Source organism: Scophthalmus maximus, chromosome 15 (assembly GCF_022379125.1).
Source record: "Scophthalmus maximus strain ysfricsl-2021 chromosome 15, ASM2237912v1, whole genome shotgun sequence".
Lineage (NCBI taxonomy): Eukaryota > Metazoa > Chordata > Actinopteri > Pleuronectiformes > Scophthalmidae > Scophthalmus > Scophthalmus maximus.
The window spans coordinates 11,538,827-11,556,792 of record NC_061529.1 but is presented as its reverse complement, the minus strand read 5'-3'; the positions used below and the strand labels follow the sequence as shown (position 1 = coordinate 11,556,792).

Genomic DNA, 17,966 nt, shown 5'->3' with positions numbered 1-17,966 from the left:
TGTTGTCTTGAATCACACGTGAAATGCTAGTGCTATTTCTTTGAGAGTTGAGGGAACATCCTGTCACACGTAGCCACGTTTCACTGATGTTCTCCACATATGGTAAGTTTCTCCAGTTCATTTTTATAAATTGTGTTTTACCGAAACAATAAGGTAGCTCTTAATACTTTAATTGCTTTCTTCAAAATTCCTTCAGTAAGTGCAATGACAAAACTGCAAAGTGCTGCGACTGTTCTGCCAGCCTCCAGGTGTTTATTGTTTCAGCGTTTATGAATCTAACATTTCATGGAATTGGAGACAAGCGTATAAACGTTTCAGGTCAGCCAATTGTCTACACAAAATGGTTTCTTATTAAAATAAAAATATATCTTTTCATAATCTCAGTCTTCTGTACAAGTAAAAAAAACGACACATAGATGTATTTACAAGAACAGCAGACAAACAAGTATAAAGGTTCCTAATGCTACTTTCAGTTCCCAGCTAGGCCTCTGTGCTGCTGGGATGGTTCTGTTTTTTTTCTCCCTTAAGTGTTACTGAGGTTGTCGGTGATGTGCCTTCGGGTTTGCCAAAAGTCCAAGGATGGTGGAGAGACAGTGAAGCTTCTCCTTGACGTGCTCCGGCAACTTTTCGTTCTCTTTGTACCTGTGAAGACATTTTGGGCGGAGTCACACTTACAGAAGAACAATCCTTTATATGTTACAAGAGAATTTTACATAGTATGAACGTTTTTTCCACAGTGATTCAAAATCAAATACTAGTCGACACTCCATAAGTGTTACAGATTAATAAAGGTTCATTCAATATGACATTATCAGCTGCCACCATCTTGATATTGAAGCTGATAACCACACAAGCCCGTATAGTTCCGTACCTGGTGATCTTCCCCTCTGGAGACGTGTAGGTGATGCACGAAACTCCAGCCTGAACCACCAGCTGAGACCCGTCGTTGAACTGCACCCACACCTCTCCACTGGTCAGCTACAGAAGCAAACAAAGAAAAAAACAGAGATCCACTCTTTTGTAAGCCACAAAGAATATCCCTTTTGCTGATCTTTGAAAATTCGGTTGATTTATTCACCGGTTACCTGGGATGCCCATCCAACATTTGGCACAAAGATCGACTTGACCACTTTCCCTGTGCTTTGCACCAGGTCCTGTCTCACTGGGGAGTGTTTCTTACTGAGGCTGGCTGTGGTGAAATCAGACCCGTCATAGGACATCATCTGGAAAAATACAATGAACACAATTCTCAGTTTAGTTGTTGAGGCCTGTTCATCCACCCTGCAGTGTAACGGCTGTGAGACACTCACTGAAGGAGTGATCTGGGGAGGATGAGGAGGTGAAGCTGTATCGTGAGGCGCCGGGTGGTGGGGGGGCACGGACGACAAGCACGGGGAGTCGGGGTTGGCCGGTCTCCTGGGAAGAAAAACATGCGTAAAAGAAACATTAGACTCACAAGATGAGGAAAACAGAAGAAAAAATGATGATTGACAGAATCTTCCTCTCACCTCCCAATGGTTATGGGGAAGAAGGGGACGTTCTTGGTGCTGCGCTGCTCCTCCGCCGCGATGGCGGCCTCTAGTGACAGACACATGCTGTGGCCCTCGTCGGACATCTCCACATACAGCCGACTCTCTGGGCTCAGGCCGCTCAGGCCCACCTCCCCCTTCACCGTGTATGACTTCCCGCTTTTCTCCACCACTCGCACCAGCTCCGACGTCTTGTGGGTCTTTGCTCCTGCAAGCGACACGTTTATGAAAACTTACATATTAACTTGCCGTGCCCCCCCCCCCCCCCCCCCCCCCCCCCCAGTAATGTCACGTGTTTCAACACACACTTTAACTCACCATCGTAAAAGCAAACCTCCAGGTCTGCATTGGGAGAGTTCTCCATCAGCATGACTTTAGCGTATTTGGTGTAAAGAGTCACTTTAGGAGTCTTGGATTTCACGAGCTGCACAAACTTGGAGGCGTATTGATATTTCTTCCAGTATTTTTCTATGACAAAAAAAAGAAGACGATATATCTTCGATATCATCTCCATGTTTACATTAGCTGATGATATTGGGTGTGAAGCGTCCATTAAAATACCTGGAAGATCTTCAAAGCTGCAGATGAGAATGTCTTCTGGAGGAGCGGGGGGGCAGTCCAGCACAGGGAAACCCTTCCCGTTATTAGGCTGGTATATAGTCACCTACAGGAGATGAGAATAATAACAATAATTATTATTGAAATAAGAGGCTCCCAATTACAGGAGTAAGAATTGAATCAATATAATTGTATAATGATTGTGTGCTATGATGTTATACTACCCTCTACCAGTAACATATGGAAAATGAGTTGCTGAGTAATATGGAATATTGATCTCACCATTGAACCGTCACAGGAGATTCGATGCACTTCCTTGACTCTCTCTTGACCACTCTGGCATTTCAACAACTCCATGCACACTTCGCCCGTCTCCAGGATGCTCACCTGTTAGAAAGACCAGAAGAAGAATTTAGATATGAACAAATAACTGCTCACCCATTGACGATCAACAGATATTCCAAAACGCAAAGAAAGCAACAATATCTTACAACAGCATTTTTGGTCTTCTGTCTGATCGGTTTGAGCCTGGAGGCACACAGAGGCGGGACTACGTCTCTCAGAGTTTTCTTCTCCTTCTCTGTGCTGGGTTTGGCCGAGGGCAGCTTTAGCTCCCTGCCGTGAGGAGGCAGGAACTCTGCTCCAGGTCGGTTCTCCCGGTACGAGTCGGCGATGGAGGGAAGCTGGTGGTGCAGGTGGTTCTGGCTGTGGTGTGGATTCACACTTCGGCCCGTGGGCTTCTCTGTCCAGGAACCGTGAACCCCTGATGGTCCTCTGCTGCTGTGTGTGCTGCTGTGTGTGCTGCTGTCTGCCAGCCTCTGTCCAGAACCTATGAAAGAAGAGAAAATATTGAAGAAGACCTGCTTTAGCTGATGGTTTTAATCGTGTTGAAAGAGGTTTAAGGTTAATTTATAATTATTTTTTAACCCCCTAGGGATCAAAAGGGAGCTGGAATAGTCACTATACCTCAGGCATTGGTTATTAAAATGCCCCCAATCAGTGTGCTGAACTAAAATTAGCCCACTCATTGAACTGTAGAAATCAATCTGAAATCTATCACGTGTACTGAAAATAAACAAACTTTCAACTTACCATCATTATTGAGCCAGTTGGTGACTCCCTCCAGGTCTTGGTATTGCAGGTGTGGTGGATGTGCCGTCTGTGAAAACCCTGAGCTGCAAAATGGTCAAAGTCAAATCTGTGGGTTCAGGTGAAATTATGAGCAGATGAAAATGGAGAGGTTGACTTACTTTACTGACTGTTTGACAGGAGGAGACGGGAGCCTTCCGTGTTCGGAGAATGGGTGTTGAGAGGGGGGCCGGGAGAAGACCGGCGCTCCTACAGCAGTCAATGTGTCCTCCGAGTGGCACCTCCCCAGCTCGTGACCTGACCCCTGGCCCGATGAACAGGAGGCGGAGCGATCTGAGGAGTGAGCCCTCCGCAGGTACCGGGAATGAGGCTGTCCGCTCTCTCCGCCATGAACCGCCCGGCTCCTGCCCTCTCTGTGAAATCTGTCTGCCGGGTGCTGCATTTGCCACTGGTCTCCGTCCTCGAAGCAGGTGCTGTTGACAGGTTGGCGTGGAAGACTAGGAATAGGCGTCATGCGATTGGGCAGGGCGGAGCCAATCACGTGCCCGGCTCTCCTCTGGAGGCGGCTGCTGCTGCTCGCAGAGGTGGACGAGGTGCAAGCTGTGGAGATGGTGGCGATGCCGCTGTCCATGGAGCCTTCATCCCTCAACGCCAGCTCCCTGGTCCTGCCCAGCAGGCTGTGGGTCATGAACGGGTGGTCCAGTACCGCAGAGAGGCTGGGCCGCTGGTTGGGGTCCCTCTGGAGCAGCTGATGAATCAGGTCCTGAGCCTCTAGGGAAACGTGACTTGGCATCTCATAGTCCCCGAGAACCACTTTAGACAAGGTGTGCTTGACCGTGTCAGTGTCGAACGGAGGGCGCCCCATCAGGAAGGCGTAGAACATGCACCCCAGTGACCAGACATCCGATTCCAGACCGTGAGCGCTGCGAGTGGCCACCTCAGGGGAGATGTAGTTGGGCGTTCCGCACATGGTGAAGTGCTTTTCAGTCGGGAGTTTGAGCTGAGTGGCCAGGCCAAAGTCTGCGATCTTAATGTTCATGTTGCTGGTCAGCAGAAGGTTGGACAAGGTCAGATCTCGATGCAGGATGCCGTGAGTATGTAAATACAGCATCCCTTTCACTATTTGATGCATGAAATGTCTTGCTGTGGAACGGGAAAATATATATATATATTTAGAGACAAAGCAGCTCACATAGCATTTACTGCAACTTAATTCATAATCAACTGTTGTGCCTGACCTTCATCCTCAGAGAAAAGCACCTTCCGCTCTCTAAGGTACCGACTCATCTCTCCATTGTGGCACATCTCCAACACCAGGTACACATAGTTGCTGTCCTCGAAGTAGTTGTAAAGCTTAAATAAAGATATGACATATACAATGTGGAAATTATTATCGTAAAGTGAGAAAACAATAGACTGGAGTTGAGTCCAGAAAAAAAAGTCACAGCAGTATTTCAACAAAGGCTACTAACCTTTAAAGCTAGCAGAAAAAAATGAGTGACTAACACTGAACACAATAAATAACCATGACAACAATAACACAAAGCTGATTCACAGACTCAAACACACTGAACAATGTAACGGTGAGGTATTTTAATTCCTACAATTAGTTTGCTGTTTGCCTTTGACTGAGCCATGTTTTATTGTACATTTAATTTCATGAAAAATTTATGTCACACAGAAAATATGAGTGTCACAGGAGACTTTATGTGATGCAATTATAACCCACGGTAACACGAGCTCTGTTACCGTGGGCTGTCCAGCGAATTGTTACCTCGAGTATTGAAGGGTGTTTCAATCGACAGTGAATCTCCACCTCGTTCGTCACACGCTGGACCATACCAGCTTTGTGCATCGCTTTTTTGTCAATCTGCAGACGGGGAACAACAAGAGATAATTATACACCCGACGCCTCCCAGGATCGACGTGCCATGTGGTTCAAGTGCTGCTGCACTAAGGGGGTTGGTTCAGGTGGCTAACAGTCAATCTGTTGCACCTCAAACACATCAAACTACTCAGACCTCATTTGTGAGGAGGCGAGGGACCGCGAGGTTCCCACGGGACGTGAGTAACGTCTACGGAGCGTCACACTTCAACCGTCAGTCGCTGTTTAATAAGTATCTACATTACAGGCAAAGCGTGGTGTAATTACCTATAATCTCTGAGAAAGGCATGAATGGTGTGTGTGTGTGTGTGTGTGTGTGTGTGTGTTCTTACCATTTTGATGGCAACCTCCAGACCATTTTTTTGTGATTTTGCCCTGTAAACACATGCAAAGGAGCCTTTGCCAAGGAGGGTGAGGACCTTGAAATCCTAAACAAGGAGACAGAAAAATAAACATTGAGTTTTGCAAATTATAAACTGATTTTCTCTTCTTTCTTTCTTTTTTTTTTTTTACAGAGTTGAATGTGAAGAGTTGAAGATGAATCTTCTTTCGTCCCAGGACTCCTGTCACCTCGATGCTGTGCTCCCGCGCGCGAGAGAAACTCTTCTCGTCATCCCTGGTGACTCGGGGGTCACCGGGAAGGTTTTGGAGGAGATGGTGAACGACCTGATCGAACATCGTCCCTGTCGCCTGCGACATGCTGCTGCTGGCTGCACAACGACGGAGCGGACAGTCGGGGCCGAGGACCAGCTCACAAAAAAGTAAAATCCTCCCACAACAAAACGTTAACTGTCAAACAAGCGAACCGACAGCTGACGCTGTCAGATGGCCAACCACCAGCCCTCATTGTCCCGGCGCCCGTCCCGCCGCAGAGGGGACCACTCGTAGCCGTTTCCAGGGAGCATGTTGTGTGTCACACCTCAACCGACGAGGAGGAGGAGGAGGAACAGCGTCTGTCCCGAGAGGGTTCCGGGCTGAGGCGACACACCCACAACTCACAGCACTCACACTACGACCAGTGCTGCTGCTGCCTATAATAACAATAACTCCTATAATAACTGAACATCGTTCATTAAAAGCGGCTACTTCCAACGACACAATACGTGGCTACTTTACATCACGTTCCATCAGTTGCATTCACCCATGCACATATTACCCACAGAAGGGCAAGAGTCAACAGAGTACATACAGTTTTTCAAATGGGCCAAAACAGCTGCGAATGCTTTTTAATGAACGAGAGGATAAGTCGAGGGAGTGAGGTGCAGACAGCCTGGACAGGTGGGTCGTCGGTCTGCGGCGGAAGCGGCCAAGTGATCGTGTTGACCCGGTGTCAGCGGGGGAGCTGGCTCCACCAGTGAGGAACCAGGACAGACATGGCTGACGAAACGTACGTTTCTTCTAAACATGTAAGTTATCAAATAAGCGCCACGTACGTCCAGCTGCTGGTTAGCCAGCCGGTTGAGCCCCCTGCTAACGGGGGGTTTAATGCTAGCTGCAGGTCGATGCTAGCTGCAGCGGTTGGGCGTTAGCCTGGTGGGCGCTAGCCACACAAACAAAGCGCTCACCTCGATCTTGTCTCCGATCGCACCACTCATGGTGTCCGCTCTTCGCCTCGCCGTCGCATGCGGGTTCGTGGTAATGTTCCCCGGGCGGAGGAGTGCACCGGCCGTCGGCACGGGAGTCCTCACAGGGCGAGTAAGTGTGTTCCCCGCGTTCCCCTCCGAAACTTTGCCATTTCTTCCATTTTGAAAATATCCGCCCGTTACTCCCGTGCTGACGTCACAGCGGCTACGTCGCACAACATGCAGAATTGGCCACGCCCCCTTTCAGAGTTCCACACATATGGCCTCGTTGGACTTGTGCCATAGAGACTGGTTCATACAGTTATATTGAATTATCTATTGCATTTCGCTCAGACTGAGAGATTTATAGCTGTCATCTAAGATCAGCAGCTTTACACTTTGTACTGTTTTTATTTTAATGTGTATAATGTATGTACACAGGTCTGTGTCTGACCATGTTATCAGGTTGTGCATTCATTCCAGTGAGACTTAGTGTTCAAAATTTAACAAGAAAATAACATATTATGAAATAAGTAGTCAGATGAGTGCGTGTAGACTAAATTGTCAGGTAATGTAACCGTGACATGATGCAATAATCCAATAAATATTTGAATAAATCTCAATCTAATGAAATTCAACAAAGAGCTGCAAATAATGTGGGTTTTTTATATTACTTATTGCTTGATTAATCGATTAATCGTTTAGTCTTACAAAACACATGAAAATAATGAATCATACTTTTTAAAATTCCCAGAGTCCAGATTGCTTGTTGTTCCTGACCAACAGTCCCAAACCCAGAGATATTGAATTTAAGTGCAACAACAACAAAAAATCCTAATGTGCAATGAGCTGAAACCAGAGAATGTTTGAAAAATTGACAGCTTGAAAAATGACCACAATGGACTACCAAAATATTTGCTGATCAATCAAATAAAAATGAATTGACATAATATTTGTACTATGACCTCCACATTCACTAACATACAACTGGCTCTGACGTGTTTTTATTGATTGATAAAACCTTGAAAAGTGGCATTATGAAATGAAAGCAATTGGGAAAATGGCATAGCGAAATAAAACAGCTAAAGAGCTCTCTTAAGCTGCTTTCAGCCATGCACTGAAGTTCTACACATTTTCCTGATATTTGCCGAAGGAGTTTTATGTGGGAACTCTAACATCCGCAAATGTTCAGGAACCTTTGCTGCCAGCCCCCTGGTAAAATATCTAGAAAAGATCAGAGTGAGCCCATGTTGGAATACAGCAGTAAAACCTCAGCGAGCAAGTTGACACTGGAAAACTGCTTTCCACAGCGGAATTATGGCCGTGTCCTGCCTGCTGCATGCTTTACTTATACACAGAATGTTGAAGAAATGTTCCTGTTTTTGTGAACGCGTGCAACACAGAAAATCTCCTCCTTCGTTCGTCACAAGTGAACGGCAAATTCCAGAACGCAATATTCTAGACATTTCATTGAATTTATGTCTGAAAAAAAGCTTTATTGTTAAAAGAAACCGGATGAAATGGCATCATACACATTAAGAAACTTGAGTATTAAAATGTATTGATTATTTCATAGTTTCAATAGTTGCATCCAACAACTATTATTCTCATGATTAGTTATTTATCAAAGGCTCCTTTATTTATTTCATTTTGGGCATGATTGGGCTCCATACACATAAGGTCAAAAATGACATGCAAGTCTGTGTCTGTGCTAACACAGACCTGTCTACTTTGCAGACAAGTACAATTTATACATTCGCAAATATAGTTTTGTCCCTTATATTTTGAAAAATCTCAGTACGTAAATTTCACCCTGCCTCCATTTACTAAACTGTCCTGATCTCATCCCAGGATTTAGACACATGACACAGTACAGATTAGGCCAATTACTTTTAGGTTCGGCTGCTGAAAATCATATAATTTCAGTGAATGAAAAACTGTCTCAGACAAAATGTTGTTATTCTTTTGCCATCTTTAAATCCCCTGACTTAAATATGGAAAAATGTAAGAAAACAAGAGAAAAAGGCATCCAATCACTTACTAAAGAGATTTGGTGTATCAAGCATTGCCGTTGTTAACACTAGGAATGTGTTTTTTAATGTATATGCTGGCTGCTTTTATTTACTAAAATATTATTTACAGTTTCTAAACATGGACATCAATCATTAAAACTCAGTGAATACAAATATAAAGAATTTGTACGATTGCATACAAACTAACTGTTTGGACAGCACTTACTGTACTAGACGTTTATGAGACACATGGAATGAAAACACAAAGCGTGCCTTGCTGTATGGCACAGAGGAAACAGTTTTTTGTTTTTTTTCGTCAGGGTCAGAGTTTAATCTATTGCATCATTCTTTCATTTTCATTAAGTATGTCAAACCTTTGAGAGAACAAAGCACACCATTGTTTCACACATGAGGATGAAAGAGTGAAAACAAAACCCTTTAAAGGGTAAAGTCCAGTCAGGGGCACAAAAGAGAAAATATATCCACAAAAGTGGCTGGTGAGTATTGAGGAATGGTCCCAGGTATTGAAGTTTCTACCGTCTAAATGGTCAGTGGTGGTATAAACGCAGTGATGGTGCAGAGTTTGCGTCTCGGACACTGATCTCAGTCCACCTCCATCTGTTTCGTGCCAGGCTTTGTCTGCTGGCTTCCCTTTGCCTCTCCCTTCCCTTCTGCTCCTGGCTTGGCAGTCGGGCCGTTGTGAGCGCCGCTGTTTTGGTCATTGACTTCAGGGACCTCCTCCACTGTGGGCTTTGGCCTGTTAATCACTGGGTTACATGCGTCATCCAGTTCCTGGCGAGTAATAAGGGTAGAGTGTTTTGGCGAAAGAAAAAAATCAGCAGATCTCATCACTTATAAAAGGAAGAAAGGATTATATTTTAAACGGTCATCACATACCTGTAATTTGGCAATGATGTCTGCTACTTTCACAACGGGATCTTGAGTTATAGCGAGTTTGCTCTGTGCGTTCATCTTGGCGTTCATCCAGCCCATGCATTCATTCACACACTTCTCCACATTGCTCATTTCCTCTGCACTTAAATGTAGAAATCGCTCATCCTGGGAAAGAGTGTGTGACAAGAAAATTATTTTAAAGGTCTTTACATTTACATTTTTCATTTGGCAGATGCTTCTATCTAAAGTGACTTATAGCTGAAGGACAACACTCAGACAGTAGGGAGAGCAGGAAGTTAGTAGGCTACTAAGTGCTAAATGTGTTCAATAAGACAAAGTGCGCTGATATAAGTGATGTGTTGCAGATGTTAGAGGAGTTGCTTTGTTCTATTTAAGCTTTATTTATTTATTACGTTCATATTAATCATCAAAAAGTCAGCTAAGCTGCTTTCAGACATGCAAGTTTTCCTGAACTTTTCTGGAGGGGCTGTATGTGAGAATGCAAATGTTGCTCAAGACATTTTGAATTTCCCTTATTTTCAGGAACTTTCCTGTCAGCCCCCCAAGTTAAAATTTCTGGAAATTGTCAGAGTTAGAGCCCATATGAGTGAGCCCGGTGCTCCGCGGCGGGATTATCATCATGACGCAACAGAATGTTCTGCAAATATACCTGTTAGTGTGAACGCGGCTGACTCGTACAATCTACTGTTACCCTCATTATTTTCCTTTTTTTTATGACAATACAGTGTATCACCCCAATTTTTTTTTTTTACCTTTTGCTTATAGGCATCCACAAACTTCATATAGAGTTGCAGTTTCTTTCCCAGCTCCTCAAAAGCCCTCGGCCTGTCTTCCTGCTCTCTGTGTCGATCCTGAATGGGTTGACCCAGCCTCTGGAAAAGAATACATCTTATGTTAGTGAAGATAGTTATTGTCACTTCAAAAACTTAAAATCCTTCAAATTGCCTCTTATCCTCAGCATAGCCCAGTAAGTTGATGGAGCAAATAAAAACGCACCTTGAGTGCATCTAGCTTCTCCTCGTAGACTTGCTTAGGTTGGTCCTCCCCGTCCTCATACAGCCAGTTCTCTGTGTCCTCCAGCATTAGTGTCAGTTGGTTGCTGTCCTGTTAGTAAGGGTCACAGAAAACAAGATGATCAATAAACACAATAGTGGATCATCTGGGTGACTAGTAATACAAATGCAAAGTGAGTAAGAAAGTGCCACCTACCTCCTCTGTGGTATACTTTTCATAGATCCCACAAAGTTTGTCCCGCAGATCATATACATACTCCTCCACAGCATTTTTAGCGTCATTCAGCTCTTTCACCAGTTTGTCCTGTACAATCATCTGACGCTGCGAGGAGAAACAACACAACCATTCTTGTAAGGGCCAAAACATGATGTCTGGTAAAAAATCCTAATGTGATCCAAGCAAAATGTGTTGTCACAAATGATCTCAGGGTTGAATTAACGCCTTTCTGACAAAGTGTGTTTGTAGCTTACACCAGGATACAAATTAATTAACAGGTTAAATATTTGTAAAAAAACAAAAAAACTTATATTTTATTTCCACTGCAGAAACTGATGCAGTGGCTATGTATATTTGAGAAAATAGTTTTGGCTTCTAGAAAGATATCAAAATCTGAGCTGCATGTCCATGGGCCTAAAGACACAAACCGAAAACGGTCACATTTATCTTCCCACAACTCCAACAATATGTGGAGCAAGACATTCCCCCAAAAAACACAGATTAGACCGATTAGTAATCATTAAACAAACACTGTGGGCCCTTCTTGAAACAAACAGTGCTTAGAAAATGCCAGAATTAAATAATGGCGAAAACAAGGTTCAGACCACAACAGGACGAGCCCAGCACACATCAAGTTTTTATTAATCAGTGTTCCAATTAGACCTTGACGCGGCTTTTTGCAAAGGCCATCGGCAGCACTTACCTCATACTCCACAAAGTTGTTAAGAACATCACCGTCGAGCTGTCGGATGTTGTTGGCTACGATGGGCAGATCGATACTCTTCACCTTGACTTTGGGCTTACTTCCCCCGGCTGCTGGGTCTTGCTTCTCCGCAGAGGCACCCTCCTGGATTTGATAACCAGAAAACCCAACCAGACCTTTTAGCTACAGGTCTAATATAACTATAATTTTTCAGATAAATTAGTAAGATTATACATAAAAAATACGTCATCTACTGTAAGTAAAAAGGCCAGTTTGAAAAATTTAAATGTGTCTTTATCATCTCTATTAGTACTATCAACACTGTCTGATACACCACAGGATACTTGTATTGGCTTCATAAAAAATAGAAGCACTTCCCCAAATTAAAGGCCGTGCTGACTGCTGACCTTACAGCTGGAGTTATTTTCTTCGTTCTGTTGATCCCCCTGGCTTTGTCCTTCCTGGTCCACCTGCATTTTGGTCTGGGACACAACACACAGACGGCTATTTTTATTCAAGACAGATTACTAGAATTATTTGAATCATGTTCAAAATAGCAATACAACAAAACAACAGTGAGACACATGACAAGATATGCGACAAAAACAAACACTTTACCTGATCCTCTGCTCTGCCTTCATTCTGCACCATTGGCTCGGAGTCAATCTGCATGTCCTCTCCCTCGCCTTTCTGCTTCTCAATCAGAGAGGCGCTCGACACACTGAAGATGCCGTGGACATTGACGCGCACTTTGACCTTCACTTTAGAGCTGTCTCCGTCCGGCTGGGGAACCACATTCTGCACTGCAAAACATCCTGGTGATGGATGGAAACAAACAAGAAAGAGTGGTTTGTTTAAGAGCACACACATTGTTGCTTCACGCAAAAAGACCCATCTGTTGGAGACTGTGCCTTATTCCTAATTACCATCCAGGATGTGGATCCCTTCAGGGACTCTGCATCAATTGGCCCGCCCAGAAAAAAAACTACTTGGGACACATGCATCAGTCACCTCTCTTGCTGTAAACGTGTGTAGCTGGTTAAAGCTAGATATCTTCATAGCTTTACATCATAAAATCTGTAAATCTGCCTCTCTGTGGGCAGAGCTGAGGGAGGACTAATCACTGGGTCACTATAAGACAATGTTTTTTATCGTCCAGAGGGCAGAATGGGAACCAGTACCTATCCTGTGGTCTGGGTATGGGAGATCCGGAGGGCTGCTGTAGAAGGCTTCAAGGTCAAAGGGTTCCTTCTTGTGGAAGGTGATCACTTTGGAAAACGGAGCAGCGTGATTCCTGCTGAAAACCTCACATTCTCTAAAAGAAAAAGCGGCAAAAGAAAAAGCAAACTCAGGTTGAAAGTCAGCACAGTGAGCACACACTGGCTGCCCAAGCTGAATTTAGTACGCACTGAAACGACTACAGAGTAATACAACGACCAGCCACAACATGTAGCTGGTTCTAATGTTTGAATATCGTGTTACGGCCTTATGTGGCTCATTCAGACATGCAGTGACAATGTCTTTACCCCAATCCATCCTCTGTGGGTGATTTCCAGCGAAGAGTAATGGGAAAGGGAACCACGTCAGTGATGGAGAATTCTCGCACCTTAAATGCTGGGGATAAAATTGCACACTACATCCCACGCAATCAGCACACATGTCACACACAAACACACATTTTACTGCATTATAGTACACTGTCTGGAGCAAAACATTAGCTATTCATGTCACAGAAGAATTGTACCTGGAGTGCACAGCCTCTTGCTACAGCTTCGTCTGCATTGAGTGTGGTACTGACGTCTTTGGAGAAAAACCTGCCGATCCGATCTTTGATGGCTGGGATTCTCGTGGCTCCTCCGACTAGCTCCACTGCATAGATATCATCTCGGCTTAGCTCTGCCACAAAACACAAACACAGGACCTAGTCGATTCTTCATGTGAATTAAGGCTGCAACTAACAATTCTTTTCATTTATGATTAATCTGTCAATTACTTTCCCAAACCCCAGGATGATGTTTTGTCCACAAACTAAAGATATTCAGTTGACTGTCATAAAAGAGCAAAGAAACCAGAAAATATTCACATTTAAGAAGCTGAAATCAATTTTTCTTAAACCGATTATCAAAATAGTTGGTGATTAATTTAATACTTTTAATAAAAGTAGTTTAATAATCGATTCATTGTTGCATTTCTTATTGGTATATTATTCAGAGAAATTATTTCAACCGAATTCAAGAGACATACTTGATTGTTCAAGGACGGCTTTCAGTGGCATCTCTACTCTCATCAGATATTGAGCACACATCTCTTCAAAATGGCCCCTGTATTGAAGGAAGAAAAAAAAACCATTGCTAAGCAGTAGCTCGCAAACATTTGCACAATGGTAAAACAATCATTGAGAAAAAATAACGTGAGATATTTTTACCTGTTCATCCTGCCGGAAACATCAATGTCGTTCATGAAGCATTCTATGTTGAGAGGCAGGTCAGAAGAGTTGGCACTCATGAGCTTCTTCAGTTTCTCGCACTCCTGGTGCAGACGCAGCAGAGCCCTCGGGTTGTCCCGCACGTTCAGCTTGTACTTGCCCTTAAACTCCTCACAGAAGTAATCTACCAGCACCTCGTCCAAATGACGCCCACCGAGGTACGGGTCAAACGCTGTGGCAAGGACCTGACGGATCAGACTGAGTTTTAGCATACAGCTGCAGATGGATTGACAGGTTTAGATGGGTGAAAAGAGTGAATGCTAACCTTGAGTTTGCCTTTGTTAAAGGCCGTGATTGAGACCTGGAATGATGAATGTCCCATGTCTACAAATACCACATTTCTGGGCCGCTCTTCTGGAGTCGGAAGGTCCTGTTTGTAGATCCCATAGGCCAAAGCCACTGTTAATAAGAAACAATGTTGTTTTTGCACCAGCATATTTTAATATTATGATATGACATCAGCGCAAAAAAAATTAAACGCAAAAAAGTGCATCTCGTTACATCTTTGTCCCATGCATCTATTCAGGAAATGTCACTATTACAATTCATCCGCTGTGGACACACTGACCTGCTGTGGTATCATTAATCAGCCGTAAACAGTTCAGCCCTGCGATCTGAGTTGCATCGAACACCGATCGTCTCTCTGCATCTGTGAAGAAACTTGGGACCTATCAAGGCAGAGCACAAATCAATATGTTTTCACAGAACCACTTTGCGAATTGTGAATTGTGCCCACGTCTTACGTCCTCCGTCACTCACAGAGATGACACAGTCCACCACTGGCTTCTTCAGGGCACTTTCTGATGTCTCCTTCAGCTTGGTGAGCAGCATCCCTGTGATCTGCTCAACCGTGAACACCTTGTCCTCGTCCAAATATCGTACCTGTAAACGTGACATCAGGACCGTCAAGGCTAATTGAAAGCACGAGAGTGAAGCATAGTAAGCCAAAGGCCAATGCACTGTTTGGAGATTGCAGTTGCATAATAATAAAATAACATCTGTGAATCCTACTCACTCATTGTGGTCAGCATCATGGTTGAATTCTGACAAAGGGGAAAAAACAGAAAGCAGTGGGGGGTGGGCATGCTACAAGTTTAGTACTTCACCTTAATTCCGGTGTTTCCGTTGGCCAGTTTGTGCAAGCTGTAAGGCAATTTGGGTTTTTCCGCTTCAACAAACGCATCATCAAACGCTCTGCCGTGGAACTTCTTGAAGCCATGGACTGTGTTTTTGAAGTTTGTTATAATCTGCAACGACAAATATATTTCGCAAATGACATGTTGTGGACGAGTTGCTTTGTGAATGTGAATCACAAGAACGTCGGTGACAGTATTTTGTCGTTTAAATGTGTAGTGCTCCTTTCATTACAGAAACAGGACAAATTGCTGACAGACGGATGATCTTACTTGACTCTTTGCTGCGTTTCCAATCATGCGGTTTTTGGAGGCCAAAGACACACAAGCCCTTGATGGAAGACAAACACATCAGCAAATTAGGGAGGCTACGACAGACATAATCCTGCTAACAGATGTGGCAGACGAAGCGGAACTGTAACGGTGACGGACTGTTGCAGACAGAGACACATGTCGAGGGATGAGTGGCTGATTTCTTTCAATTCCACGAGGGAGTCTGAGGAAGAGCCACAGAACTAGGGCAGTGAGACGGAACAGTTCACCTTCAAATGTAAACTAAAAATAGATAAATGGAAAGGCCTCGCCTCCCAATCTCACCGTGCATGTCTCTTACAGACAAACAGACGGATCATTGTGTCTACTGACTAAGACCAATGCCTCAGTTCAAACAGGGTGTAGGGATCCATTTCACCTTTGCTGGCAGTGACAAGTCACTCCCTGGTTTCACCTTGCCACAAAAAAACATTCCTTTCCATTTAAAGGTGCACTGCTCATTCTCCTTCTCGGCTGTAGATCCCAGTTCACAGGCTGCTGCAGCCAAAGCATCGCAGAGCCTTTGGAAACAGACATTCACTCAGTATCGTGAGATAAGTTAATTCATTGCATCCTTATTGAATAAAGCCATTTCAATACTATTATGATGCACTCTTGGATTTAACTCCTGGGGGCAGCAAGGATGTAGCTTTTCTCGGAGGCCTTATTAGACGCACCATCTCCATGTCATGCCAAAATGTATTTTCTTCAGCAGGCCACACTGGAATCTCAAAAATGCTACCGTACATAGCCCGAATTACATCCAGTCTTCTTTAAGTTGCTGATCGCGGCCAACTTTGAGGCGCACTGCGCAGCACCGTGGCTGTCAGGAGACCTGTCAACGTGTCTGTGAGGAGAGAGGATCGTGTCACAGAGCTACATGCGACATTTTGACCTACGGTAACCTGCGGTGACGGTGAATAAACCAGTAGTTACAGGCCTCGTCACCAGCACCACCATCATCCCCCCCTGCGGCCTCTGTTTCCATCACCGCTCAGACCAGTGCGCCTCCCAGACGCAAACATTGCGCAACGAGCTCCCAGCCCAGACCACGGTCCGCGGTGATGATGTCTGTCAGTATTCATACTCACGGCGTGCATCTGTCACTGTAGTCGTTGGCGATGGTCTCGATGCCACCGCTCCTGGCCACCGCGATGTAACAGTTCTGGAAACCCACATCGATGCCTACCACTGACATGTTGAGCGCTCTTGAATTCACCTCTCGCAAGTGACGCTCCGCAACAACCGCACTTGACACCTATGAGCAAAATGATGTATAATCACCGTCTACTCCGAAATAAAAATGTAAGTCGGCGTGTCCTTCGCTTTGGAGAAATACGCGAGGCAGCCAGCGGAGAGGGTAACTGAATTACTCGCTGTTATGTAAGTGGAGCTGTTTATAGCACACTCATTCAGAGTAATCCCGGGCAGCAGTGATGTCCAGAGCGGATTCTCCCACTCCTCGGCGGCGGCCCGAACGTCACCCAGCGGCTCTGACAGACGGATGCTCCCCGAGCCCGCCTCCGCGCGTCTGTGATTGGCCGCGTCGCAGTCTTTGTCCTTATGTGATTGGTGCGGGAACCAATCGATAAACAGAAGAATCTAGAACCCACTGGAAAGGAGACCGTCCACTACGTCACAGGCAAAACGGACAGGAGTGGTTCCGTCATATCTTTTGCCCTCAATTTAACCTGTCAGGTGGAGTTTTCTCTGTCAGCATCCTCCCGCACTGATGTGTGCACGACATCTCTGTAATATCTGTTGAGTTGGCATTACAGATATATATTTAATATTTTGAATTTCCAGGAGTGGCACACGGTTTGAAAGAAAGGGGAGCCTGAAGCCTCTAACCAGGGAAATACACTCCTAAATCTCAGTGACGGGTGTGGTCTGGCTATAGGAGGAACAGAAGCATCCCTACATTCATTTAACAACGAATAATAGCATGTTATTTATCTAAAATAAAACTCTTTCAAACGCATAACAATAAAATGGCTTTCAATTAGATGTGTGTTTGGGTTGTTAAAGACTTTATTCATTGTATCTTGCATTAAATTAAAATGTGAGTATTGTGAAGTGAGTGTATTATCTGTATTTATGTCTACTGCGCAAATTGTAAACCTGTTCTTAAGTGCTTTATATGTAAGTATTTGTGAATATGAAAATAAATTGAGAACATAATGTAAACATCCTGGGCTGTTCCACTGTTTGAATGCATCGGTAATGACTTTGATCATTATTTGAGATGTATTTTAATGCTTTGTTACAATTGCTCTAACCAAGAATAGAAATATATACAGACCCAAATTCATAATAAATAGAAACATAAAATGTAAATACGCAGAATGTTTTATCCTGTGATCAACATGACATAATGGTTAACATTACTGACACCTTAATGTGTCACAATTGCCCTCTTTAGAAGAGACAAAAATATGTATATTTAGAAAATATGTCCTTTTTTATGGTTGAAAAGTTGCATGCCTCATAAATTGAATGATGATTTAAATTAAAAACAGGACAACCACTCCGCAAAGTTTTTAATACTGATAC

At 44.1% G+C, this 17,966-nt stretch overlaps 2 protein-coding genes across 3 annotated transcripts; both read right to left on the bottom strand.

The window, feature by feature from the left end:
- Positions 1-221: 221 nt before the first annotated feature.
- plk4 (polo-like kinase 4 (Drosophila)) lies at positions 222-6,826 on the bottom strand. 2 transcript variants are annotated; one of them, XM_035609354.2, is made up of 15 exons: positions 6,627-6,826; positions 5,394-5,489; positions 4,951-5,046; positions 4,415-4,529; positions 3,338-4,319; positions 3,180-3,262; positions 2,579-2,916; positions 2,370-2,474; positions 2,091-2,193; positions 1,848-1,997; positions 1,509-1,737; positions 1,311-1,416; positions 1,086-1,223; positions 872-978; positions 222-642 (listed from the first exon to the last, which is right to left on the bottom strand). In XM_035609354.2, exons 1-15 carry the CDS (start codon positions 6,654-6,656, stop codon positions 531-533), a joined length of 2,790 nt encoding a protein of 929 aa, XP_035465247.2. In that variant the 5' UTR covers positions 6,657-6,826; the 3' UTR covers positions 222-530. The 2 variants fall into 2 exon arrangements, with proteins under 2 accessions (XP_035465247.2, XP_047183273.1); XM_047327317.1 differs by lacking the exon at positions 6,627-6,826 and adding an exon at positions 5,632-5,986.
- A 1,337-nt stretch (positions 6,827-8,163) lies between these two features.
- On the bottom strand, positions 8,164-16,944 carry hspa4l (heat shock protein 4 like). The gene is made up of 20 exons (XM_035609356.2): positions 16,787-16,944; positions 16,505-16,671; positions 15,375-15,432; positions 15,075-15,215; positions 14,728-14,850; positions 14,537-14,636; positions 14,234-14,367; positions 13,909-14,153; positions 13,728-13,804; positions 13,228-13,379; positions 13,010-13,116; positions 12,665-12,798; positions 12,102-12,298; positions 11,891-11,965; positions 11,484-11,627; positions 10,760-10,885; positions 10,547-10,654; positions 10,303-10,422; positions 9,533-9,694; positions 8,164-9,427 (listed from the first exon to the last, which is right to left on the bottom strand). Exons 2-20 carry the CDS (start codon positions 16,609-16,611, stop codon positions 9,239-9,241), a joined length of 2,499 nt encoding a protein of 832 aa, XP_035465249.1. The 5' UTR covers positions 16,612-16,671; positions 16,787-16,944; the 3' UTR covers positions 8,164-9,238.
- Between the last annotated feature and the right edge of the window lie 1,022 nt (positions 16,945-17,966).

Excerpts from the sequence above, each read along its gene's own strand:
- plk4 (XM_047327317.1), bottom strand. The coding sequence starts at position 5,760 with ATGTCGCAGGCGACAGGGACGATGTTCGATCAGGTCGTTCACCATCTC. Across the intron at positions 1,417-1,508 it reads TTCCCCATAACCATTGGGAG|GAGACCGGCCAACCCCGACT; the intron begins GTGAGAGGAAGA and ends TTTTCTTCCCAG. Across the intron at positions 979-1,085 it reads ATGTTGGATGGGCATCCCAG|CTGACCAGTGGAGAGGTGTG; the intron begins GTAACCGGTGAA and ends TTGCTTCTGTAG.
- hspa4l (XM_035609356.2), bottom strand. The coding sequence starts at position 16,611 with ATGTCAGTGGTAGGCATCGATGTGGGTTTCCAGAACTGTTACATCGCG. Across the intron at positions 12,299-12,664 it reads ATACCCAGACCACAGGATAG|GATGTTTTGCAGTGCAGAAT; the intron begins GTACTGGTTCCC and ends ATCCATCACCAG. Across the intron at positions 9,695-10,302 it reads TGGATGCCTATAAGCAAAAG|GATGAGCGATTTCTACATTT; the intron begins GTAAAAAAAAAA and ends ACTCTTTCCCAG.